The 26,633-nt window shown below is 30.1% G+C and overlaps 2 protein-coding genes across 2 annotated transcripts; both read right to left on the bottom strand.

Moving 5' to 3' along the window:
* Positions 1 to 1,532: 1,532 nt before the first annotated feature.
* LOC132942198 (uncharacterized) lies at positions 1,533 to 7,909 on the bottom strand. The gene is made up of 6 exons (XM_061010515.1): positions 7,712 to 7,909; positions 7,085 to 7,473; positions 4,912 to 5,308; positions 4,492 to 4,682; positions 3,308 to 3,602; positions 1,533 to 2,741 (listed from the first exon to the last, which is right to left on the bottom strand). The coding sequence occupies exons 1-6, from the start codon at positions 7,850 to 7,852 to the stop codon at positions 2,532 to 2,534; spliced, it is 1,623 nt and encodes a 540-aa protein (XP_060866498.1). The 5' UTR covers positions 7,853 to 7,909; the 3' UTR covers positions 1,533 to 2,531.
* Positions 7,910 to 8,033: 124 nt separating this feature from the next.
* LOC132942196 (endothelin-converting enzyme homolog) lies at positions 8,034 to 26,633 on the bottom strand. Its single transcript, XM_061010513.1, has 15 exons — positions 25,813 to 26,633; positions 14,588 to 14,695; positions 14,295 to 14,493; positions 13,634 to 13,837; positions 12,661 to 12,941; positions 11,865 to 11,963; positions 11,474 to 11,644; positions 11,220 to 11,368; positions 10,924 to 11,146; positions 10,705 to 10,828; positions 10,477 to 10,633; positions 10,241 to 10,419; positions 9,966 to 10,112; positions 9,760 to 9,902; positions 8,034 to 9,700 (listed from the first exon to the last, which is right to left on the bottom strand). The coding sequence occupies exons 2-15, from the start codon at positions 14,693 to 14,695 to the stop codon at positions 9,524 to 9,526; spliced, it is 2,361 nt and encodes a 786-aa protein (XP_060866496.1). The 5' UTR covers positions 25,813 to 26,633; the 3' UTR covers positions 8,034 to 9,523.

Below are 26,633 nucleotides of genomic sequence, written 5' to 3'. Positions count from 1 at the left end.
GAATAGTTCGGTGCGTGTATACCTATAGAAATAAAGAAATGGGCAAATTGGCAACCTAAGTGATTATTGTTCCATTCACAATAAATAATAATTCATTTGACATCTGACATCTCATTATATATATTCCACCATCGACAAATTAAAATAATACAAATGAAAACCGTCGAAAAATGTACTACAAACTAGTCTTAATGAACCATTTCAATAAATACAAACTAAAAACTAGAAAAAACCTCACTTTTAAAAGAAGAACGAATGTCTACAAAAAAATTCTGAGTGGGTAATATGTATTTTTACATCCATTACAACGACATGCTCGACAAGTGACAACTACTGTAGGTACAGCAGAACGGTACCCATTTGTCCACTTTTTAAGATTAAAATGTTTTGAATTACAACAAGATAATAATAATTCTTTGAGAATAAATCGTTATTTTACGTTTTATTATTCAATTTCAACGATATTTAAACTTCGTATGCTCATAAAAAATTAATATGGCTTTACATCAGTGGCGGACTGGGAGAAAAAAACAGCCCGGGAAAATCATAATTTTAGAGGCCCTTCTTATAATATATATATATATTTTTTGTAAACACAATTTACCTTTTAAATTTTTAAATATTTTAATTGATTGATATAAAATAACTATTTTAAATTTGTTAGTTAGAGTATATCTCAAGTAATTGTTATGTATGTAATTTAAACACAATCAATTTGATTTTAATAAGAAAGTGTATCATTTAGTAAAATCACTTTTAGTTTTTAACATATTAATAATATCATAATCATTATCAATACTAAATAAAACATTTTTTTCGACTGCCATCATTACATGCGAGTTTTAATTATTTTTAATATAGAGAAAATGATACTTCGCATGCTACCTATATGGCTATATTAATAATTTTAATAGATATTCAGTTAGATCTTTAAAATAAAATACATACAAATTTTATTATTGAACATTCTAACTGTATACTTACTTGAGTACATGGTAATGTCAATATGTATTGATAAGCCACGATCAAGCAATTATATGCATTACTATATAAATGATATTTCAAAAGAACATCTGGGTTTTTATGTTAAATATTACATATTTATTACTTATTAGATTTAGATAATATTTTAATTTATAATCTCACAATAGTAATATTAATAAATGGCCCACTGGGAAATTTCCCGGTATCCCGGTCGTCCAGTCCGCAACTGCTTTACACTAATCTATTTATTATTTTTAAATTCCAGGAAGAACAACTTTTGAGAAATCATGTATTCAAATTTGAATTTTTAAGTCTCATTGAGTAGCTAGGACCCAGGTATTAAAATTAACGAATGTATACATTTTTAAATAATTTGTAAATGTTTGTGATTTTGTCTAAATTTGAACGCATCGATGATTATAAAAAAACATCCAAGCATGCTAATAAAAAAAATTGTGATTAATTTGTCGATGTTTGCTAAGTTACCTACTGTGAGAATACATTGTGAGGAACCTTTGTGACTTGGCAAAACATTTTTATCATATTATATAGCTAAACTCCTAATAACTAAAAATTTCTTGAAAATTATACCATATAATTAAGAAAATGATACCATATAATTATGATGATGATAGGTATAAATATTCTTTTCAGAATTTCAATTGTCTACTGCTATTCATATTTGAATTACAACGAATAATTAAAATCGTATTATGGCGTTTTACCATAATATAATGTTTGATTTTTCATTGTTTTGTTTTTAACGATTATTTTGAATAATATCGTACATTATATTATTTAACCTCACTAAGTATAAACTAGATCCAATTGCTACCCGAAACGACCCTAGCTCAATATTGAATATTGAAGACTTTTTTCTGGTATAAAATAAACACATCATTAAGACCAACAAATTAATATCTATAAACTGTTAAACCTAATAAAAATACTTTCGATACGCAGATATAATTTACAACAGTCAATATATAGGTAGGTACTAGGTACCTACCTCACTAAAGGGTTTTTTTTAATATCATAACTTGTATTAATTTAAATGTTAATTTTAACATATTGATTTATGACATATATCTAAGCAGTATTATAATTTATAATATAGGTAGGTTTTGACAATATTATAGTATTATAGTTTTAAAATTAAGGTACCTCCTAATACAATATTGTCAATTATACATAACACATAAACATAATATATAAATGTGGTTCGGCGCCGCGTGCCGGCGCAGTGGCTGAAATCAATCACGTAACGTGATTGAGAGTAAGCAACGGTCGCAGCCACTAGTTCCCAGATGGGTGACCACCCGGGTCTATATAGTGGCAAAAAATCTTGCGACATATACACGTGTTCCCAACCAACCATACCAACCGTTCCAACCCTACCAACCGTAACCCCTACAATAGCTAATGACCATAGTTGCCGGGCTCTAGACCAATAAGAAATAAAAAATAAAAAAATATTTAAATATATTTACTTTTATAATGTTTTAAGATATATATTAAGATTTTATTTGAAATAGGTAATACTACAGTTAGTCAATGCTGATAATAGATTTCAGATGATCGATGGTAGCTATCCTGAGATGTATTTCTATGTTTTTATTTGTTATTTCATTTAAATACATTTTTTTTTGTTCTTCTGCGTGTGTTGTTTCCGATACATTTATATTATTTTGTTCATGTATCTTTTTATTCAGCAAATAAATTTCATTTTCAAGTATGTTGTTTTTTTCTTTAGTGTTCTAAATTACCATAAATAATAAATAGTTATATTATGTTAATTAGTCTTAGCTATTAATACTTAATAATTAATAGTTTTAAATTGTAATTATTTTTATTAGATATTAATCAGTGTTTTATATTATTTATTGAAATTTGAAACGTGCGAGTATCGGTTTTCAAGTGAAAACTAATTGAATCTAAATTCGTGGTGATTTTATTATTTATTATTTAACAATATTCAACAATTATATTGTTTGAATTCGTTTTATTCTCAGATTTGTGTAATTGGAATGGGTGAACTTTTGTATTTTTTGATTTAACTTCCAAATAAGTATAAAATTATCATATGGTATTCAAATTTCAAACAACTAATTATTATTATTATTATATATTAGTTTTGTATATTATCATAATAAACAGTTAAAATATTAAAAATAAATTAAAAATCTCTGTCTTTGAAATATTAAAATAATTTAAATGTTGTTATTGAACAAATAAAAACAAAAATCTGGCACCCATTATTATGCTCTATAGTCATTACTCATTAGTCATTACCTTATATAGGTACATGTACAATTTTTTTTACCTTAGAACGAATTTTGGCTATATCAATTTCATTTTTTATTATTTCCAAAAATTTGTCGTTGATATTTTGGTAATTTGCAGTCAATGTCAATTTGTCTCTAATCTTTAATGCTTCTTCGTATTCTTTGATTACTCGCCAAGCCCTGAGCCATTCATTTCGAGCGGCTTGATAGTCACGCAAACCTTGTCTTATCGATTCTCTCAAATCTTTGTACATCTCACGTGTTACACTGTCCAAACGTATTTTGATTAACTGCATTATGCGTTTTTTTTCACTTACAATCATTATCTTAAATCTAAAATAACACAAGTTTAAACATTGTGAGAACATAGTTTAATATAAAATTAAATATAAGCTCACAAGCTGGGGATATCATGCAAGTGTAGGTACTAAGAAGGTCAGCTCTAGTAGGTAGGTAGATCCTTGGGTAATGTGCTGTAATGTGTCTACACAGACGTATTATACTATAATAGTGTCGTACCGGCCGTTCATCTTTTTGCCCAAAATCGACCATTCGATTTTCATCCAAAGAAATATTATTATAGCTTATATAATTAACTCCAGATTTTAAATTAATCCATGTGCCATTTTGACAAATAATTTGGTATTAAATTTTTATTATTATACCTTTTTTTTTTAAATATGTTTTACACTTATACATTTAAATTCGCTTTTCTATGTTCTACACTTATTTATGTGCCATAACTTTGGACAGATAATTTGGTTTTTTATTAATATACTATTTTTTTACTAAATTCTAAAAGATTAAATAACATTTTAATGTTTTTTTGTCTACTATGATTAATATTTCTTTGGGTGAAAACCAAGTCATTCTTTTTTGAGTTTGGGTAAAAAATATCATAATATGGACGAAAACAAAAAAGTTGATTTTGGGCGAAAACCTATGCGTGCCTGCAGTATGGGTTGGAAACGCAAACGCAAACTGCAAAAAACGTGATGTCCAACTAAACCAAAAACAATGCGGATCATATTATATTCATATCGGGCATTCGGACACAGTTGCTTGCAAAAGTCGTATGCAATAACAATAAACAAATAAAAAGCTCATTACATTATAATAAAATAATTGTTATTAATTAATCAGGCTTTATTTACTTAAGAACCATAGAAATAAATAAAAAACTTAAATTTTGGTTCTAAAAAAAGTTTACATATCTGCTTACTTTTTTACCACACACAAAGGATATTGTGTGAATAGAAAATTCGTTGATTTTGGGTCCATTTTAAGTGTTTCCTGTAATATCATCTCAGATATAACGGTTGAACAGTTAATCGATGGATGTAGATAAAATTGCATTTTAGGCATTATTATTGACTTTTTGACTTCTTCAAAAACCCGTCGTCTGGTTTCAATCTATATACAACAGGGCAGGGCCTTATATATAATTTGATCATCAGATATAGCTAAATAGTTAGTCAATAGTAAATCATAAGATTTTCTAACTGCGAGGAAATAAATAAAATGTATTTCTATATTCAATACTGACTTTTTTAGTTATTCGTTATAAATGTAAACAAATTCCACGTAAGCTATTTGAATTTAACAATACTTAAAAAATAATGGTTTGGTATAAAAATCATACTTCAACAATAATAGCTTTGATTCGTTTTTTTAACATTGATAGTTGATTGAATCGATGGAACGCCTCGGTGTCACATACACCCTGAGCCATTAAATCTTCTATCAAGAAAAATATCAGCCTATTAACAAAAGGATCTTGGCATTTGGTCGAGCGTAGATTATTCTGTTCAATGAGCATCTCTTGTTTGATAGTGGTATATAGCGTGAGATAAAAACCACTAGCACGTTCCCTGATGTCTGGGGTATGTCGTCCAGATAACACATCCCATATTTCTTTTACTAAAATGTCCAGGCCATTGCTTGCCTGCTTGTCAATTAAGACTAACTCAATTTCTTGTGAGTTCTTTGGTAAAGGAGAGCTCACTGGCAAATCTTGAGAAGTAGGTATTGGACTTTTACTAAAGAATATACAAATATTAAATCACTGCAACGACGGTCAAATTTTGTCAAGGGGGAGGGATATGACTGATTTTATAACATGCACTATTTGATTATTAAAAATATCAGCTCTTAAAAATTGAAAAAAGGTAATGCGGGATCTATTCCACCTCAACCCCCCACCGTTTGACCACCACTGTATTATTGTCTACTTTAAAAATAATATAAATAATTCTGAATTCCCGCCAATTTCTAGTGACCCAGCCTTACTCTTCTTCTATATAAGTTAGATAAATTATTACCAACTTAATATTAATTACCTATTAGTAAGTATGCTTCTATAATAGGGGTCACTTGAATTGTCTCCCGTGAATTTTTTTTTCGTAAACCTAACTAGATTGCCTCCCGAATTTAAAAAAATTTAAAAATATCATTATTTTGTGTTGTCTCATATATTATAGGTAATCGACCCTTCTTTACTCGAATCGCCTCCGAAATGAAATCAATTTCTAGTTTAAATACTATTTGGTCGAGTCTCAAACATTGTTTTTTTCAAGATTAAAAATATTCATGAACGCACAAATAACGGTTAATCCAGAAGGATATAAGTTAACTGTCCACACTTACATAAGGTAAAGGATAAATTAATACATTAAATAATAAATCATTATAAAATAATATGCTCATTTGTATAATAGTGTATAATAATAATTCAAAAGGTTTATAATAGGTTGGCTATAGTGGCTAATAATGGTTTATATGAATATAACTATAATTAATATAATATGGGCTTTTGAGTGCAGTCAATATCATGGTAGGTAGGCCATATAAGTCATAAAAAAGTAGTGTTTTTAATAACACAGTATTAATACTGAATAAAACAGTAAATAATTATGTCTATGTAAAATAATAATACAAATATACCTAATAATATTTTTGAACATTACGAAAATTGATATAGTATTATAACACATATCTACTGTGGTACTATAGATAAATTTAATTTAATCTAGGTATGCTATGTGATACAATCTGAGTGAAAAAATGTTACCTATCTATTATTTGACTATATATTGGGAAGACAGTCCGTGGCACCCCTATGAATATGAGACTGCAATTGGACCCCATACCTGAAAGTTGACATCCGAATTGGTTCCCGATAAAGACTTTCAAATTGAAACATATATTAGACTATGATATAAAAAGAGATAAATAACCATAAAACTAAAAATAAAGAAATATATATAAAAACAGAAATGGACAAATTTAAAAATTTAAATACATACCTAAATATAATGGAATTTATAACTAATATGTGTTATACATTTTTACCTCAATGAAATAAAATATCCAAAAAAAAAGAAAGAAACATAATATTATGTTTATTATTATAATTTTTATTTATTTTATATTTTTAATTTAAAAAAAATAAAAAAATATTATGACCTATTTTTTTTTGAAACAAAAACACAGCTTTAACTATTCATACTTAGTAGACAGTCCTAATTCTGTATAAAATGAGAAGGAAAATTTAAAAATAATTTGGAACCATTTCGGATGTAGGTAGGTACTTACCCTTCGTAACAACCCGGAAGCAAATTCGGATACACCGAAATATGTAATGGAAATGCTTATAATATATTTAGTTTCATTGGTATATCTATAACATAATATCTTGATTCTACATAAATTCCTCTTTAGTCTCAAATGTAGTATTAAAAGTAAAATTAAGTTTCAGACTATTTGATTTGCTGTATAACAAATAACAATTGGATTGCTTATATATATATATTTACATAGTTTCTCCTCGGGAATTCAACCACAGCGGATCCGTACATACATGTCCAATGGTAACTGCTACATATCCAAATACTGTAAAGCCATCATTCAAACTCTGAACGGCTATATATGTCCGTTCATCCGATGAAATATAATTAAGTTCATCTAATGCTAATTCTCGGTTGAATACTTCAGGAGTTACGTTATTTTCCATAAGTGTATCCGGTTTTCCGTAAAACGGTAATTCGTCAAAGGTCTCTAAGGGTTTATTAGATGGCATTCGCGTAAACGGAGCTCGTAACTTTCCGTCATATAAATGTATTAGTAACTGTGCCAAATACATATTACGTTTAGTTGCTTTAAAATTGTTTGGATGAGGGCACTCCATTAGTTTATTAATCCAAGCCTAAAAATTGTCAAATATATTATTACTGTATATTGCAAGTATATTTTAACACGGTGTAGTTTACGTAGATATTACTGTCTAACCAAATACCAAACAGTCAGTTTCCGATATCTTAGGATAATTTGTGTAACAATATATATATTATACTTAAAAAATCTGTTAGATTGTATGTACTTTTATACTCGTCGTTATTTGTTAAATTATACATTTATAGGTACCCATATTAAGTACTGAGTACCTGAACAATTGTTTTATCCATACATTGATTGAAATTGTCAAATGCTCGCTTTATATGCGAAATATATAAGAAAAAGTGTCGAGTAAGTATATCAGATGCTATGTGTTTACCTATTTCGGGCTTCTCTTCCATACTCGACATGTTTAATTTCAAATATTTTTATTAATTTTTAATTTATTTAATAGCATATTTTTTCCATTTCAATTTCAAACAAATAATTCAACTAAAATGAACCAGATGTATACTGCAGGTTGTTGTTTAGGAAACGAGATTATTACATAATCAATGTTCTATACTATAAACAATAATATAGTTCATGACGTCGTGTGGTGATATAATATTTCATTTATTAAAGATAAAATAAAACATATTATTAAATTAATAAAAACATCAATAAAAAAAGATAAACATAATACTAGTAAAAAAATAAATAATAACATTCATGGGAATCTTCAAAGAAAAACCAATTAATGAAAAATGTAAAAAAAACACAACATGTATTAATGATTTTTAATTATTAATAAATCCAAGGCTAAGCAAGTTAAATATTTTTTTTTAACTCGTTAAGTTAAGTTAATACAAAAAATTCAATCATATACATATTAAAATTAAAATTTATTTGTATTTTTTGGTAATTCAAAAAAGTTAAAACTTAAGTATTTTATTAACTGAATATCACTTTTACAAAGAATAAAATAATGTTTGCAAGTTAAATAATAATTAATATTCAAATTAACGCTAGATGAAAATTAAATAATCGAAACATATAGAAAACTTAACCAAACTTAAATTTGTATAATAAATATAACTTATCCTCCCAACCTATTTTGTGGCGCCTAGTTTAATGTAATTTTAAAAATTATTAGTTAATATTTATCACGGTTTTATTAAAAATATATGCTTGATCAATTTGTTTATATTGAACATGCATATTGCATAGGAATAATCTATTGTTGTACTTTTGTTTCTGTTAACGAATTTACAAATATATTTGTAACGTATGTGCGGTGTTTTAAGACTATATAATATATGTGACGAATGCAAATTTTAGAATTAGTCTTTTTTTTTTGCTATTGACACTGTAATAGTTATTTAACTTAGACCATCGAAACAAGTAGTTAGGCGTTTATTTGTTTCACATTCCTCGTCAAAAGTTTCTGGGGAAGGTTACCACTAGTTATCACATTCAGAGCAAAAGCTCTCAACAAAGCTCATACAGTTTTGGTAATTTCTATAATGTTTGTAAGGACTAGGACTGAAAATGTTAATGATATTGAACATTTAGCATTCGTGAATAGTAATGAACGTCTATGTACATCGTTCATTTTTATTCACGCTTAGGGTAACTAATTATAAAATCAACAACTTAACAAGTTTGTACCAACTTAATAAAATGTATAATCAATAGATTGGGTCACAGAACGTTTTTGGAACGCACCAGTACATGTAAAAATTATAAAAACAATACTAAAAATAATTTCTTATTAAATAAAAAAAATACATAATTGTAAAATATTGTTCAATTTAAAATCTAAAAAGATATTCTATGCTCATTAAATACAAAAATGTAAATTAACTTAACGTCTTAACCTAAAAATTTTAACTTGTTAATACATGCCTAGCCTTGTCAAAAACTATATAATATAATAATATAATATAGTCATAATATGTTCTATTTTAAGTTATAAATGTTTTTAGGTAATTAATATATGTTTACGCCTTATACAACTTTTAAATTTGACTTTCAATTAAGTTATACTTTTTTTTTTTTGGTTATATAGGCCAAATCAAATATTCCAACATTCGAATATTTTACCATATAATACATTTTTCTTCTGGATTCATAGGTGTTCCTATTTGACAGTTAAATACTTTTGAAAATTCTTCAAAATTACTTAGTGGACCATTTACTCTATACTGTGACGGTGAATGCAAATCTTTTTCCATTTGTAATTTGAGGGATTCTTCTGTACTCGATGAACACCAAACCTTATAAATAAAGAATCATTTTAATCGATTTCTTTTGTTTATTAGTTGTTTACACTAACTTGTGCAAAACTGACGAAAAACAATTGTTGCGTGGTAAGATGGACAGCAGGCAAACGATTTGGTTGAGCCTTCTTTTCTTCAAGTAACTTTACATAGGCACGATATGCAGCTTTAAGTCCACCGTTGTCGGCAATATTTTCTCCTGAAGTATAATCGTTTGTCATGAAAATAATTATTTTAAATAAGTAATTTAATTTTATTATACCTAATGTGCGTTTTCCATTTATATTATAGCCGTTAACTTTATAGTTGGAATACTGTTTGATCATACAGTCCGTCGCTTCTTTAAATTTGTTTACTGTTTTGTTATTCCACCACTGGTGTAAATTTCCAAAGCGATCAAATTCTCGACCTTTTAGTTTAAAAATGTTTATTCAAATATTTAAACACAAATAATTTAATATTTTCCGTATTGTAAAAGTCAACACTAAATAATAATATTTACCTATAAAACAAATGATTATAAGATTTTAAACTTACCTTCATCGTCAAATGCATGGGTGAGTTCATGTCCCATGACTACACCCATAGCGCCATAGTTTATGGAAGATTGTTGCATTTGATCGAAAAATGGTGCCTGTAAGATACCCGCTGGGAAGACAATTTGATTTTTGGTTGGCGTGTAATATGCGTTTACTGTTGGAGGGGTCATACTCCACCTGAAAGAAAATCGATAATTAAGTTGATATTCGATCGAACGTGTGTTATGTTTTTACTTTGAACGATTGACAGGTTGATCGAGCTTAAATAAATACTGCATCAAGTTATATTGAATAGCACGTAAGTTGTTATTAAAGTATTCGTCGGAACGTACAGTCAAATTTTGGTATTTATCATCCAACTGATTTGAGTCCATTATATAATCCGGAAAACCTAAAATATTTCCACGGTGAATAATTTATATAGGTAACTTTTAATCCTTTTATATATTATTATAATATTACCAATCATATCTGTTATAGCATCTGCTTTTTTCTCGGCTTCAATGAGTGTTTCTTTATCCATCCATTTCAAATTTTTGAAATTATCCTTAAATGCTGTTCTTATTTCATTAATCATATCTTCAGCCTAAAAATTTAAAATATTAAGTTTAAAATATTTAGTTACCGATTTTTTTTTTGTTTTGTTTAACCTACCTATCCTGTTCACTGTTATATACTTACTAATTTTTTCGACTGTCCATGGAAAACTTCACGGACATACAATGCGCCCAAAGCAAATCCCAATACGTTGTTTGTATCGCTAATACAGTACCGCCATGGTTCTTCACCGCCTTCCGATCCTAACAATGCTTTTCGTAGTCCTTTATACGCGTCTCGAAAAACTTTCGATAAATAAGGAGTAACGGTCCTGACAGTTTGCCACACCAGATAGTTGTTAATTACCCTATTGTTTGTAAAATAATCAATAATCAGCAAACTATAATTGAGATTAAGATATTTAAAAGTAGATTTTTTACGTTTTATTTTCTGGAGTTTTACTGTACTCGGTAATTAGATTCGAAAGGTTTCCCATGAAAGATGGAGAGTATACCACGACGTTTTCCTTAATTGTAATCTTTCTATCGACTAATCGAAAAGCTGCATTGAAGTAGCGACTCCATTGAAGCTGTACAAACATTTATTAGTATGATTAAGTATAGTTTATAATTTGTGAAACGGGAAGTTTAAATTAATATTAGTTAATATTAAAAAAACAAAACAATACACATACGAATGGGGCTAAATTCTGTAATTCACTAATAGACATAATATGATAGGCCTTTTCTTCATCACGTTTATCTTCATCGGGTTCTGTGAACTTAGCTAAACGTGTTTCAAATTCAATAACTTCTTTCATTTGAAGTCGTGTAGAATTTGGTTCACCGCCCAATAAAGTTCCAATCTAAAACCTCAAACATAAACAATTTTTATTCAATTCAATTATTTAACGAATAAATAATAAGTAAAGTTTTGATAACAAGTGAGTCAGTTAAGTTAAGTTTTTTATTAATATGCAAAAAAAAACCAACAAACATTAAATTACACCACATATAATCTCAAAAAAACTGTAGTACTCTTACTTAAAGTAAATCACAAAATATATGAATAAATTATAAGCTCACCGTTGTCATGTAATCTAAATATGTATCTAATAATTTTTGGTTTGCTGTAACGTTCAAATAAAAATCTCTAGTTGGTAAAGTCAATCCACCTTCATCAACCTAAATTAACACAAACATACAAAAAAAAAATCATTAACATTATTTATACTGGGAAGTTCACAAAAAATGTTCACAACCGATTTTCCATTAATGAAATTGGCTACAACTTATTTGTGCACATTTACCTTTTTTACAACCCATTTGCGCACAAAAATACTACTCATTTGCGTACAATTTAGGAACAATAGAAACTTTTTTTCAAAAACATTTAACCACGTAACATGAATCACGTTTAAGTATCAAGTATAATGAGTACGAGGCTAAATATTACGTTTATTTTATATTTTAATGGACTTAAAACCATTATTAAGAATATTTAGTACATTTATCAGAACTTACATTCAGTTAAATACCTCAAAAAATACTCGTTAAAATTTCGATGAAAATACATCAATGTTCTCAAAAAAAAAAAAATATTTTGCTTAATTATTTACACGAAAAACTGCAGTTCTAACATGAAAAAATAAATAAGTTTGTATAGTCAGTAACTACAGAACACTCCTTAAATTTTATAAAAACTCAAGTATCCTCAATAAATTATGTTTTTTTAAGCTTACATAAATTGTCCAAAAATCAGAATTTGAATGAATACATTATTATAGGATAAAATGTGTAAGGACTGCTCGATGAATCACATTATCTACTATATAGGGACTTATGAGTTACCTACTAGTTGCACATTTTGTTGAATACTAACTTGAATTACGTGCCTGCTTGAATTTCTGTCATCTTCGCCAACCATCCAATAGAATAGTCCGGCCATGTTGTACCGATTGTGAACCGTTTCTAAAGTCTTTTGTATCTTCCACGAAGATACATTCCATGTTCCTGATATGTTCCATCCTCCGATGTCTTTAATAAGGTCCAGCAATGGTTTGGCACCTAACGTTTCGATTGTGTTATTTGGATCCATGCAGGCCGTAAAATACATTTTGGCTTTGAGTTCAGCTTTGCTGCTAGTGTTCATAGGAATTGCTTCTGTAAAAATAAATTTATCTTATAATATAACCAACAAATTCACGAATTCTTATTGTTTAAAAAATATTGACTTCCGGTGTTTAATAATAAAAAAGAATTAAAACACCTAATTACAAGTACTGGAATTAGTTTTGGAATTTATAAAAAGTAAATGACTATGGGTGTATAAAATAGTTGGACCATTCATATAAAATTCGCAACCAAGTTTAGGTTAGTTTTTAATAATCTGCATTTTGGACTATTTATTTATTCATTTATATTAGATTTTCTAGTTGCATAACCGTTGTGGATTTGCATAACAAGTCCTACGCTGATATAGTAAACCCTACCAGTTGTGGAAAATCCACCCTAAATTTCCAATTTTATAGATTCTTATGGGGAAAAATGGCTACAAAAACCAATGAATGGCGATATAGTCATTACTCATAAGTCGTAAGCCAACATAAATGAGAATAAAATGGTCCCAAACGAGTTACATATGTAATATTTTTTGATCCGAGCGGCCATCAGGTTATATTTTAAAAAATAATTTATCCACACTTATCTCGAAAAAAAATTAACAGTGTAGATCATTTAACATGTAAATCAATGAATGTTAATTAAATGGAGATTCGGGGTATAAAGGAAAAATTAGTACTCTGTAGTCTGTTGACATAATAATATAAAGGGTGTAAAAAAAAAACAAGTCGCACCTAGTGAGTTTTTGACTATAAGTTGATTGTTCATTTCCAACTCATTAAACATGCCCCACATAGATCTGCCGTCTGGCACCGGATTCGCTTTTATCCACTGACCACAAGCGTATTTGTAAAAGTCCTGACAAGGGTCAGATTTTGTGTCCATACTTTTGATTATGGACGCTGCCGTTGTCACGCACGTCTCCTTCATACAATAATCTGCGGACAACCAATCGATTATAAATTATAAGTTTTTAGAAAACAGTCGCTTATTACGTGTTCTCCGTGGTTTTGTTATATTATATGTATATATTTATATACATTATACACCACAACAAAAGCATTTCATATACAAAAAATGTCTAAGTAAAAAAAAAGTCATTTATAAGAACTTTAAGCACTATTATAAAGATGTGCATCATGAATAAATGCTAAGTTAATTAAACTAAAGTTCACTTCTTTTGTTCCAATAATTATTTATATACTTGGTGAGAGTTTATTCTGGCAAGCATAAATGATATATACTATTCTAATATTTTAAATTTATAATTAAGTCCTAAAATGACTTTTAATTATTTAGTCCATCTTATTCCGTGTCGTATAAAATAAATAAATGATAATATATCAAAAATATAATACCTATATATGCATATTTAACGACACTTTTAAATCTCACCTTGTCCGGTACTAACAAAAGAATCAGATTCCTCGTATATGTCTGGAATTTGGTGTGTGTTGGGACTACACTTTTCCTGATGCACTGGTAACATAATGATAAATAGCAATATCACACCATTAAGCAGGGTTAAGGCAAGGAGAACTTTTTCCAACGACGTTCTGTTTTTCAACCGAGACCAAATATTTTTAGGTTTGCCCTGTGAACCATATATTTTATATACTTTTTTTAATTATTACCAACGTATTGTGTATCTTTTGTTGTAATTTATTTCGTATGGTTTCAATAATTACTGTATAAAAACGGATGTGTGTGGAGGACGCTGTTACTCCTTCTGTCAAATGAACCGAGCCCATGCTTGACGTCTCCTCTTCGAACACTTTGTGCTTGTAATGTGCCATCTACACAAAAACATTCACAATCAAATAATGATGTACATTTATGATACAAATCATCAAACAATATTACGATAGCAATAATAAATTTAATTTTATGAAAACCCATTAACCAATAATCATCGGTGGTGTACACCGGTGTACACTATGCCGATGGTCCTAACCTGTGGTCCATGGCCCCCGGGGGTTCGCGACACTTATATTATATGTCAGCTAGGGCCGGCGACACTACCGTCTTTCTGGTCATGTATTATGGTCTGTGCGTGTATGCATTGCCCTTATGGTGGATATTATGATGTTATCTTATATTACCAATATATAATATTTTTATATTAAAACGTCATGTAGTTATCGATAATTTTGTGTTCCGTGTAGTAGGTAACAAAGCTACGCGCGATACCACCTGTTCAGTGCTCGCTCCGTTGTACATTTATATTTCATAGGTATATATTTTATATCGCATAGGTAATATGCATTTGTCTGAAACTGAATGTTATTTTTATTGCACTATACATTTCTACTAGTAGTTAGAAAACTAAATTCAATCAAACGTTCTTGCCAAATTTTTGGTTAGGTACGAGATGATTATCCAGAACTATCAAGTAAGGCTCTTAAACTTTTAATACTATTTCCCTCTACACAATTCGGTGAAAAAGTTGTTTCTGCTCTAGTGTCATTGGCGTACTCACGGGAAGGGGTCATGAGGTCAACTCCCCCCCCCCCCCATTGAGAATTCCCGAGAACGCCACTATCTAGTGTACCTACATTAAAAATAAGTATAGAAACGGCTTACAACGTATTACCTATATGGATTCCGAACTGCAGTTGAAACTATCCTATATTAAGCCTGAAACATCAAAACTTGTAGCAGAAATGCAACACCAACCGTCTTGTAAATACATTTTTATTGTATTACATAATTATTATTATATGCTCATAGCTCATTGATTTAATTTTTATTGGATTGCTATTAGTTTCTAATAAAAACAGTGACTTTTTTGCAAAAAAATTTGCACATTTTATTAGGACTTGCAAAGTTATAATAACGTTATGTAACCTACGTTAAATTACTTATACTTGACAAAAAACGATTGAAATTTGAAAACGCAATTATAACGGAAAGCGATAATCAAAAATAATTAAATACCGCAAAACAAAACATGACGATTAACAAAATATATTATGTATCATTAAACAAAACATAACGCAAAACGTAATTTATAGAATATCAGTAAACAAAAATTAACGCATAACGAAATAATTTAAAATCCATTTGTTTAAAAGGTCTATTGGTTTCAAACAATGAAAACAGCGAATATAAAGCAGTGCATTGAGACCTTTTACTATTATAGTATCATCGCCATCTACAAGTAATACGACATAATAAACTAATAAATCAATAACGAATACCTACGATCGTTGCTTAAAAGTTATTACGTTTATATTATGGATTACAGGTATAACTAACATGTTCACGTTATGGTTATAAATTTCTTAAGTAAGTATTTTGAATTCGTGTGTTATTTTTCAAAAATTTCAAATATCTAACATTTAAAAAAACGTAGTTGAACAATATTTCGGTTGTAACAAGTATTCATATTTCATACTATAGAATCTGTGGTTTTATTTTTTTATTTTTAAAACTAGAATATTATTAAATATTTGTTAAATTGTTCGCATCAATAATCATCATAGATGTTCGTGAAAGGTGAGGTGGTCACATTAAAACAATAAAAAAATGACATGATCAAATTATATAAATTAGGTTAGCATGTTTATCTATACTAATTACTTGACAAAGTCCATTAAAAATGATGCATAATTAATAGGTAGATTATTTAACATCACGTATATTGGACCTATCTATGTAGGTAGTCACTACTCAGAATTAACTTTTAATGCATATTATTCACTGCAGTGGATATAATTTTTAATAAACTAAATGTTTTTTGTTTTTTCACCAAAATCTGCGATCTAGAAGTATTAATTAACATGTTGGTTATGTTATAATATTAACCATGAAGACTAGAATAAGGAGACCAAACTCCGCTTCTGATAACGTCCCGAAATGAGTCGCACGTTTAAATGGCCAAAGGCTGCGTTGCGTACGCTAGGGTTGCTACTTTAACCTGTGTAATATAGGAATTATTAATGATTTTTGGAAAATATATGCATTATTTTGAACCAAGAACCTCTTTAGATTTTATAACTTTTACGATTACGCATTTATACTCGTACATAAGTGTATATTTCATAAACATGTAATTCATAGAAAACAAATTTGAGCGTCACAATACATAATAATATATCGGTATAAAACGATCGTTCAAGGAAACACAAGTGTGTGGTGTATCGAATAGTATCGGGCTCAGACACGCTGCGAACAAAGATATTATATAGATATAGAATAACTAGATATAGAGTTAACGGATTGTATAATTTAACACATTTTACACAAAAATAAAAATAATATTCATGAAATATACACATACATTATGCACATGTATAAATGCGTATAACCGAACAAGCTATAAAACCTAAAGAGGGTCATAGTTCAAAATAATGCACATATTTTCCAAAAAACATGAATAATTCCTATATTAGAATGGTCAAAGTAGCAACCCTAGCGTACGTAACGCAACCTGTGGACGTTTAATCGTGTGACTCATTTCGATACATTTTTTCGTGCGAGCGGCCGTCAGAGTTTGGTCTCCTTATTCTAATCTTCATTATATTAATTATTAACTATGATCAAGTGGCTGATCATACAAACTATATTGATAATTAATATTAGTGAAGAGATACCATCTTAAAGGTTATTGATGTACCTAAGTTTTAAAAACAATGGTTTCTTATTTTTCTGTTTTTTAAATACCAATGCTAAAAAATAGTATATAATATAATAGTTATAATATTATTCGCACTGTGACTTACCAAGCAAATACATACAAATACAATACAAATTATAATCCTATAAGTTCAATAATATACAATAGTACCTTATCAGAAAATAGTAAACATTGTTTGCAAATATTAAGTAACATTATGCAATCTGTAATCTTTATTGTTTCTACAGGTGAAATGAAATCAGTTTTATTTCAAATGCCATTATTATTTTGTCTATTTTATTTTTACATCATATTATATTATTATCTATACATCATTACGTGACTTTATTTTACTAAGACTTTACTCAGAAATTTTACTGGGTTATCATAGTGAAGAAGGGGAAATTGGGAAAAGTGCCCGATACCCATCCACAAGAACATTATAGAATCAGAAGGCGAAGAACAAAGAATTCAATTTGATTTTATAGACATTATTAAGACATATTATTTGAATTAGAAAAGGAATATGGGTAAGTACATTTCCTATGTACAAAGACTGTATAATATATCCAATATAATATTATATATTATACGTATAATTAGTAGAAGTTAATGTATAAAATATACATTTTGTAGATTTGATATATATATATAATCAAAAATACCGGTGCAATTAAAATATCACGTTCTACAAAAGTATTGTAGTTAAAAAAGAGATTTGAAGGTTGACAAATTCATTCAAACACTATATTTTCCATCACTGGTCGATCTGGTGCTATATTATAGTACCTAGCTGCAGAGTGCATCTCGTCATTCCGTAGGTTACTGTAATGGATGTGTTAAATTTGAATTCAATGATAAATCATCGTATGCGATGTGAAACGATTCTAAGCAGAGATGACCGTGTGTCAGCCTATATTTCTAAAGATATTTTATTATATATGTATATAATATATATATTAATATATTACTATTATATATGATATTTTATTTTTCTATTAGTAATACGGAATTCCGAAGGTTGAACTAATTCTCACCAAAAACAAATCGTATATTGTATATTAAATAATGATTTTTTCATAAAATATTAGGTACTTGTTGTTATTAATTTATTGTAAGTCAATACCATTTCAAAACGGTGTGAATAAGTTCATGCTGTTATTTACTTAACTAACTATTAGACGCATCTTATAATTAGTGCAAATGTGTTCGAAATTTCATTATAATATAATAATTAATTTATATACTATATAGTGAATAATAATAATATTTTTTATTAACAAAACACAGCTGTCATTTGCAACTACTCAATAGAACAAAATCCAAATTAGTTTGAAAACTATATAATTTCTAGAAAATGAGTTGGTATATAAAAATTTGATAAAAATGTGTTCAAGTCAGTAATTTATTTTTAATTTTAAAAATAAACAAAATTGATTTAGTTAAAAACTGGTTTTCAGTAGGTGCCTACCCATTTTTTTGTTAATTTTTCCTAATTAATTAGTATTGAGATTTTACCCCAATGTATCAACTATATATTATAATTTGCAGCCCGAAACCACCCTCAAAGTTGATGATTAAATTACTTGCACTGTTCCTAAAGGTGAAGTTCGTCACAAAAAAAGAAGAATAAGCACAATATCATTGTAAAACCAATAGGTACCTAGTAGGTACTGTAGTATATACTCTGTTCCAAAAGAGAACGGTCACTTTTCGTGCATACAATTGACGGCTGCGGCAGTGCAAAGGCCAAACTTCCCCCCACCTTCCTAGCCAAAGATCGTCGACGTCTTCGAGAAACATCGGCTAGCAAGGTGGGGGAAGTTTGGCCTTTGCACGGCCGCAGGCGTCAGTTGTATGCCCTAAAAGTAACCGTTCTCTTTTGGAACAGAGTATAGGTATACATCGATTCGCTCAGAATTAGAATTAAAATACTACTAAAATTAGGAATTATTATTATTTGAGTTTCATCTGCAGCTTGTTATAATAAATGTAAATATCAAAAATATATATATATATATAAATAGTTGCGCCCGATATTATACAACAATAACTTAACGTACAAAATTATCAAGGTGATGTATGTCACTAAATATATTATAATATAATATATCATAATATAATATTTGAATCGCTATCCGGATACAAACAAAAATTGGCTCTATTAGTGAATGGCATAATTATGATCTGCAGTTTAAATATAGCAGGTATATTGTTTAAAAATATTTATTCAAAACTTATATAATAGATATTTTGCAAATATATAGTGTATAATATATATTGTGTTTTTAGTAAAAAAATTTTACTTTGAAAAGCAAGTCGTCGGTGGATATAATATTATAATAGACAAACATAGCGTCATTACATATTGTTATAATTTACACAATGTACAGTAGTTATACAATAGCTAGGCTGTCAAAGATAAACACTAATATTGTTGTTTTGTCGGACGAACTACGAACAATTCAATAGGTGGTAATAATGGCGGATAACTATCAGAATTTTGCACGTAGAGTTTTCTAAACTACGCGATATTGTATCTCTCTATTCATAGCCTATAAATAAATATACATGTACAATGTGTAAGACGTAAGTTAAACTCGTTTTTTTGCGTAGGTAGTAATAAAAATCTATCACATATAACATTTTCGCCTATGTATTAAAAATTGAGTCTTTTGATATTTAAATAAGTACTTGTATTTTTTTGCACAATATTTATAATATAAAGACTTACATTAGAATATATTTTAATATATTGTATTATAATATTATATAGATTTTAATTTTGATATTTATATACATTAAATAATGTACACAATATAGATATAGATACATATAGATACATACATAAGAGCAATTTGGGGGGGTCTTTCTAGTTTTTTTAAGCCCCCCTAAGTTTTTAAATATGTTCATTCTTAAATCCACCTATTAAAAAAATTATTCGGGTCTGTATTGATTTTATAAATTTAGCCCCCCCAAATCAGTTGTCCAAATTGCGCCTATATTAATATATAACCTTATCTAATAAAATACAACAATTTTGCGTATGTAACTCTTAAACGTTATATTATATTCCGATGTATATATAGTATTTCGTCATACACTCATACTCATACAATATTATATTATGATAAACTGATATAAACAATTAGGGCCTCATAATATTGTAAGTCGTAGGTGGGTATAATGATATACAGACAAATACAAAATTATTTTACAACATGATCAATTTTTACATCAACATATTATATTATTATAATACCTATTAAAACAGATTATAATTCAACACCACAACGGTCAACGACTTTCATAGGTAGATCATTTTAAGAGGATTGGAAGCGGTGATTTTCTGTCTTTGTCTAACACATGTGGAGCATAGGAATTTAGATGTTTTCATTACAACGTACCGGTTGATCAAGTGGAGCGATAAGAATTCTAGAAACAGATTTGAATTTGTCGTCAAGTCTACTTGAGATCGACTATCTCAGATTTTTAATTTTTTGATTTTATGTTTTCCAAAAATTTAAATATTTCATTTCCTATTTTAGTACCAATTTTTAGAATTTAGGGGGATTAAATCAAACAAGGGGGGAAAGTCGTTCTCAAGTAGACATGACGACAAATTCAAATCTGTTTTTGAATTCTTATCGTTTCACTAAATCAATCGGTACTTTGGAATGAAAACCCGTCTAAATTCCTATGTTCCATGTGTGTTAGACGAAGACAGAAAATCACCGCTTCCAATCTCCTTTAAGTTGTGTGTTGTGGTAAGGATTTCATTAAATAAAAATTATTAATACATTGCAATATAATATTGTTGTTGCTTTAAAAAAAAAAACGTTAATTGACGATGCATGACATGTATATATTATGTATATATTATTATAATATAGATACAGACGAACGTAAAAGCATTTTGAATATTTGTTCGCATGGTATCTTAATCTAATTAGTAATTGCATTAAAGTTGGTTAAAACACGTTTGAATTATTTTTTTTTTATAATATTTAGGTATTTATTCTAATGCACATGAAAAAAAGAAGAAAATACAATAATAACTGCAATACATATATCGATGATTAAAAAATTTTAATTCTCATTCTTAAAGAAAAATACACATCTTTATTAAATAAACCGGCCGTATGTTAAAATATGAATCAAATATTTAGAATACCGACAAAAGGTAACTATATTACATTACATAAATAATTTACTATTATAGGTACATGTATTGATTAAATTAAACTGTATGTCGAGCATAACGAGTTTTAAGCTCATTTAAAATGTGAGTGTATTTATAATATTAATGAATTGTCTGATATACGCAGCTGAAGAAATTGTTTACAAATTGTTATGTTATGAAGTAAGAACTTATGACGTTCGTCCCGTTTGGTTAATAAGTTAATAAAATTGTATAGGATCAACCTACTTAAAATCTTCACTTATTTCTTGTTTTTTAGTGTATATTAGAGTTTAGAACAATAGAACGTACTATATAGAATCATTTAGTATTATGTTGTTTGGAAACTAAATAATTTTTATTTTGTTGTTGGGTAAATACACAAGTATATTATATATGTAGTCATGTGGGACAAAAGTTATAAAAACGTACCTAACTATGCCACTATGGTATAGAATATAATATGATAAACCATATGCCTTTTTAAAATTTTATTTCGCAATTAAAAATCGATGTTTTTTGTGCGCGATTAAATTTGAGGGTGGTAAAAATAAATAATAATATGCACGTGATATTTACATCTTTTATGGGGTTACCATGCTGATTAAAAATCGAACTTGATCGTGGGTATACATAAAACAGTAGCTAGGAGGCACGTTCCTGGGTCTTACTTATATTTAGAAACGGTCTTCGTAATAACATCGCCATTGTTTCGGCAGAGATGAGCGTTTCGCCGCAGAAACCTTAAAGCCACATTACACAAAGGTTACAAACGAAACTATGTATAGTAGGTATGTAGGTATAGCTATTAATATTTACAATATTATTGCGCGTAAAATGTGTCAATATTATAATAGGTATGTTTGAATTTAAAATATGCGATTTGCGTTGACTAAAAGTTGGGAAAATGCGAATATAATATTATATAAGTAGGAAGGTACGTGAACAATATTATAATATGATCATACATACATATTACATAATAGGTAATACACGGTACAATATGACGTATGAACAATATTTTCGATTATGACTATTGTTATTGTTATTAATGCATATTACAATAAAATATGTAAGCTATAACGGCGACACGTGATATGGACAGTAGCAAATTGCAGACATATTTAGAGGACGAAACCCACCCACAATACCTATAACTTCTTATAGACAAACTGTAAAGCATTTGCAATTATTTTATTCAATATTATTACGAACAAATAAGAAAAATAATTGTCGTGCGTATATTTGTGAAACTGAAGAATTGTAGATAAATGGTTAGGTTTATACCGTGATATTATGCGTATACCTGCAGTAGAATTAGAATAATTCTCATAACGAGCCTATAACTGCAGTAATACCAAGGACGAAAAATGTTGTTTAGCAAACGGCCGTGGGAGGTCAGCACTGTTACGAAACATTATCAAAGGCAACATTGTCTCTATATTTTGTGTACGCAAAAAATCAAATACTATTTCCTAATACAACATGTTATGTGCCGAGGCTAGGGAGCCTATAAAGGTACGAAACTCATTTAAATTTCTGAGCGGGTACTATAACTATAACTATAGAATTAGAATCAGAGATACGCCTTAGTATAAGGATTGAGGATAGTACAGTATTCTCATAACGAGCCTATAGCTGCAGTAATACCAAGGACGAAAAATGTTGTTTAGCAAACGGCCGTGGAAGGTCAGCACTGTTACGAAACATTATCAAAGGCAACATTGTCTCTATATTTTGTGTACGCAAAAAACCAAATACTATTTCCTAATACAACATGTTATGTGCCGAGGCTAGGGAGCCTATAAAGGTACGAAACTCATTTCAATTCCAGAGCGGGTAATATAACTATATAGGTTTAACCTATACTATTCACGCACGATAAATAACTCTATATATTATTTTATGCGAGGCACAGTCATAGTAAAGATTATAATAATAATTGACTTAGGAAAGACCGATCGTTCGAGCTTAATTTGTTTAATGTTTAAATCGTGCAACTGGAGTTCCGTCACTGTATACCTAATCTTAATACATATGCTTGAAGCATTGCCAATATTAATTACTATTTTTTTTTTTCATAACATATTATAGATAATAATTGTACATCTGTACAGCTTGTATAATATGTTTTCTTTTCTAAATTAAAAAAAAATCGTACATAACATTTTGCAGAATGTATATAGAACACTATGACAGTGGCTTTATTATTTTTAGTAATCAGTAGGCAGGTGTATTAATATTAAACATAACACATGTGCTATTACGGAGTATACGGTCTTTAAACTTTGAATAAAATAATAAATCATTAGTAATAATATATTGTAGTTTACATAGAAACGGGAGGAGGGTCCTCGGGTGCCAAAATCTTACTAGATGTTGGAGTAATTATGCTCTAAGTTTAGTGAATTTTCAAACGTCTGTAAGCAATCTAAAGTCCGCTCCTAAAGTTTTCCATCAAATAACAATCATGTTGAGTATTATATTGAAACTAATAATAATCGCAAAATGATATCGAATTTCGAATAATATAATAATAATATTATACTTGTGTTTCATCATTACTCATTAGTGCAAACTGTCGTCCGGTCAGAGCAATACGTACACAATTTTACCATCGATTGGTTTTTACCTTTCAAGACGGAAATAAACGTTAGCTGATAGTGCAATTCACAGCGTCATAACTCAGGCCGACTGATTAACGTCATAGCGTTACGCCGGATGTTCTCGGACCTATATATATATTTTTTACTACATATGTACATTGTAAAACCCATATAGTGTAAATACACTGTAATACCATGTTATAATAAAATAAAAATACAATTATTACTCAAACCATATATATATAAATACACGATATAGAACATAATCATATATTATATTATTACAGTGTCACGCTCGCAGCTTGCAGCCAAAATTTAATCTATGTTCAGCGTGTACGAGTAACCTATATATAAAGTGAGTGCTATGTAGGCAAACGAAGCGCGTAATATGTCGATAATATTTTTTATATGTTTTTACTTTTATTATATTTTTACCATATCCGGAGACTAGGGAGCTGTTATAATAATCAGTCATTGAATTCAATCTGTGCACAAAAAGAAAAACGATATTATATTCGTACGCACGCTGCCATTGACATTATTAAATACTGCGACGGACGGGCCACATTAAATCTGTGTCGTCGGACTTGTTTCGTTCAAATATAGGCCATAGGGCGACGACTATATAGTCTCGAAAGTCGTAAACCTAATAAACCAAAAGTTAGCCAAGTCGGAAAACATCGATAACATTGTAAAAGTACTCAATTATACCGCAGCGGCGCCAGCATGTGCACCGAGAGAACAGTATATATTATATTATTATGGCTATAGTGTGGCCTTCCGAAACTTTACCGATTCAACACTCTGTAAATATTAATATTTCTTCTCGTAGCTACTTATTATTTGTTCAAAAAACTCGTCTATTTAAACTGAGATTACGAGAATACTAATCGACGCGGCGTGAGGTCCCGTCCTCGCGAAAGCTCCTCCCCCCCCCCCTAAGTATTTAGCACGCCGCTTGCGCACAAAATATAATATAACATAATATAATATAGCTTTTACGTATAGGTACAGTGTACACGTTATTCGAAACATATGCGCGAACTGGCGTATTGTAACGCCGAAACCGTTTCCCCGGGAGAGGGTTGCAGGCCGCGGGCACGAGGGTTGAATACCGCGGGGGACCACGAGCGAGCGTCTGGCATAACGCGATAAGCATAATGGTGTAATATAATATCAACAGCGACCCCGCGGGTTATACCGTCATAATAACAATATTATTGCCGTCGACGACGACGACGACGACGACGTTCGAAGCACCTCCTGCTCCAAATGCCAAAAGCTCGTCGTAAAGTGCGCCCATATGAATGGTGTGGGGGGGGGGGGTGACTTTCGCCGACCACGCGCAGTCGACTGCGGCAGCAACATCGTCGTTATAATAATATTATATCATATCATATTATTGTTGCGCGGCGAAAAAGCACGAATCGACAGGCGTAAAGCGCGCGAGCGTTACGCACGACTGAGCGTAAAAAGGTATATTTATTATGTGTGCTGTGTGCATTTTACCTTGGACGTCGTGTGTGCGTCACGGGATCCGGGAATAGCGGAAGGTCGGGACGGTCGACCACTTCAATCGCGGCGAATCGTCGTCGTCATAGTGCTGCGGGCCCACGTCGTCTGCGGCGATCAGGTGGTAGCTGCGGCGGCGGTAGCGACGGCGGCGCCGGTCGTCATAGCGTCCGCGACTATAGCGTCACGCGCGCGCGAGACGGACTCTCTCGGGCGGGCGGCCGGTTTTCCCGGTCGGGTTTTATTTAAATTTATTTTTTCGCGAAACCGAGTCGACGGACCGAACTTTGCGCCAAATGTCGCCGTCTGCACTTTAGCGAGCAACCTACGTACAATACTATATAATATTATTAATATTATTATATGCAACGGGCGTCGTCGACGTCGCGACGGAAATTCGACCGAAGCGTGTTATAATTGTATTTTATTATATAATCGAGTTTTCGGTTATGGTTGTTTCGTTTATTCCGCCGCGGACCGCCACCACACTGCTTTGGACTTGGGCCACACGACTCGCGAGCATGCGTGATGCGTACACCGCGATGATTATTATTATTTTTACTATAATATAATTATAATAACGTGTGTGTGCAGCGTAGTTTCAGCAGTAGCAGCGGCGGCAGCGGCAGCAGCAGTAGTAGTAGAGGCGGTGGCGGTGACTGGTGGTGGTGCGATATCGGCGGCTGCGTTAGCTGTGCCGCGGACGCGGCGGGCGCGTTCGACTCGCCGCGATCCGTCACCGGGCCGATATTGATCCGCGAGCGCGCACGCCGCGGCCGCCGCCACCGCCTTTGGCCCGATTATCGTATACGCGTGTT

The sequence above is a fragment of the Metopolophium dirhodum genome, chromosome 3 (genome assembly GCF_019925205.1).
Source record: "Metopolophium dirhodum isolate CAU chromosome 3, ASM1992520v1, whole genome shotgun sequence".
NCBI classification, from domain to species: Eukaryota; Metazoa; Arthropoda; class Insecta; order Hemiptera; family Aphididae; genus Metopolophium; species Metopolophium dirhodum.
Note: the sequence above shows the minus strand (reverse complement) of the source record. Positions and strands in the feature narration are given on the sequence as shown.

What these genes read in the sequence shown, in the direction of transcription:
- LOC132942198 (XM_061010515.1), bottom strand. Translation starts at nt 7,852, where the DNA reads ATGTCGAGTATGGAAGAGAAGCCCGAAATAGGTAAACACATAGCATCT. An exon ending in TGGATAAAACAATTGTTCAG is followed by an intron (nt 7,474 to 7,711) that starts GTACTCAGTACT and finishes GACAATTTTTAG; the next exon opens with GCTTGGATTAATAAACTAAT. An exon ending in CCTTTGTGTGTGGTAAAAAA is followed by an intron (nt 3,603 to 4,491) that starts GTAAGCAGATAT and finishes GTGTTATTTTAG; the next exon opens with ATTTAAGATAATGATTGTAA.
- LOC132942196 (XM_061010513.1), bottom strand. Translation starts at nt 14,695, where the DNA reads ATGGCACATTACAAGCACAAAGTGTTCGAAGAGGAGACGTCAAGCATG. An exon ending in TACAGAATTTAGCCCCATTC is followed by an intron (nt 11,369 to 11,473) that starts GTATGTGTATTG and finishes ATGTTTGTACAG; the next exon opens with CTTCAATGGAGTCGCTACTT. An exon ending in AAAACTCCAGAAAATAAAAC is followed by an intron (nt 11,147 to 11,219) that starts GTAAAAAATCTA and finishes TACAAACAATAG; the next exon opens with GGTAATTAACAACTATCTGG.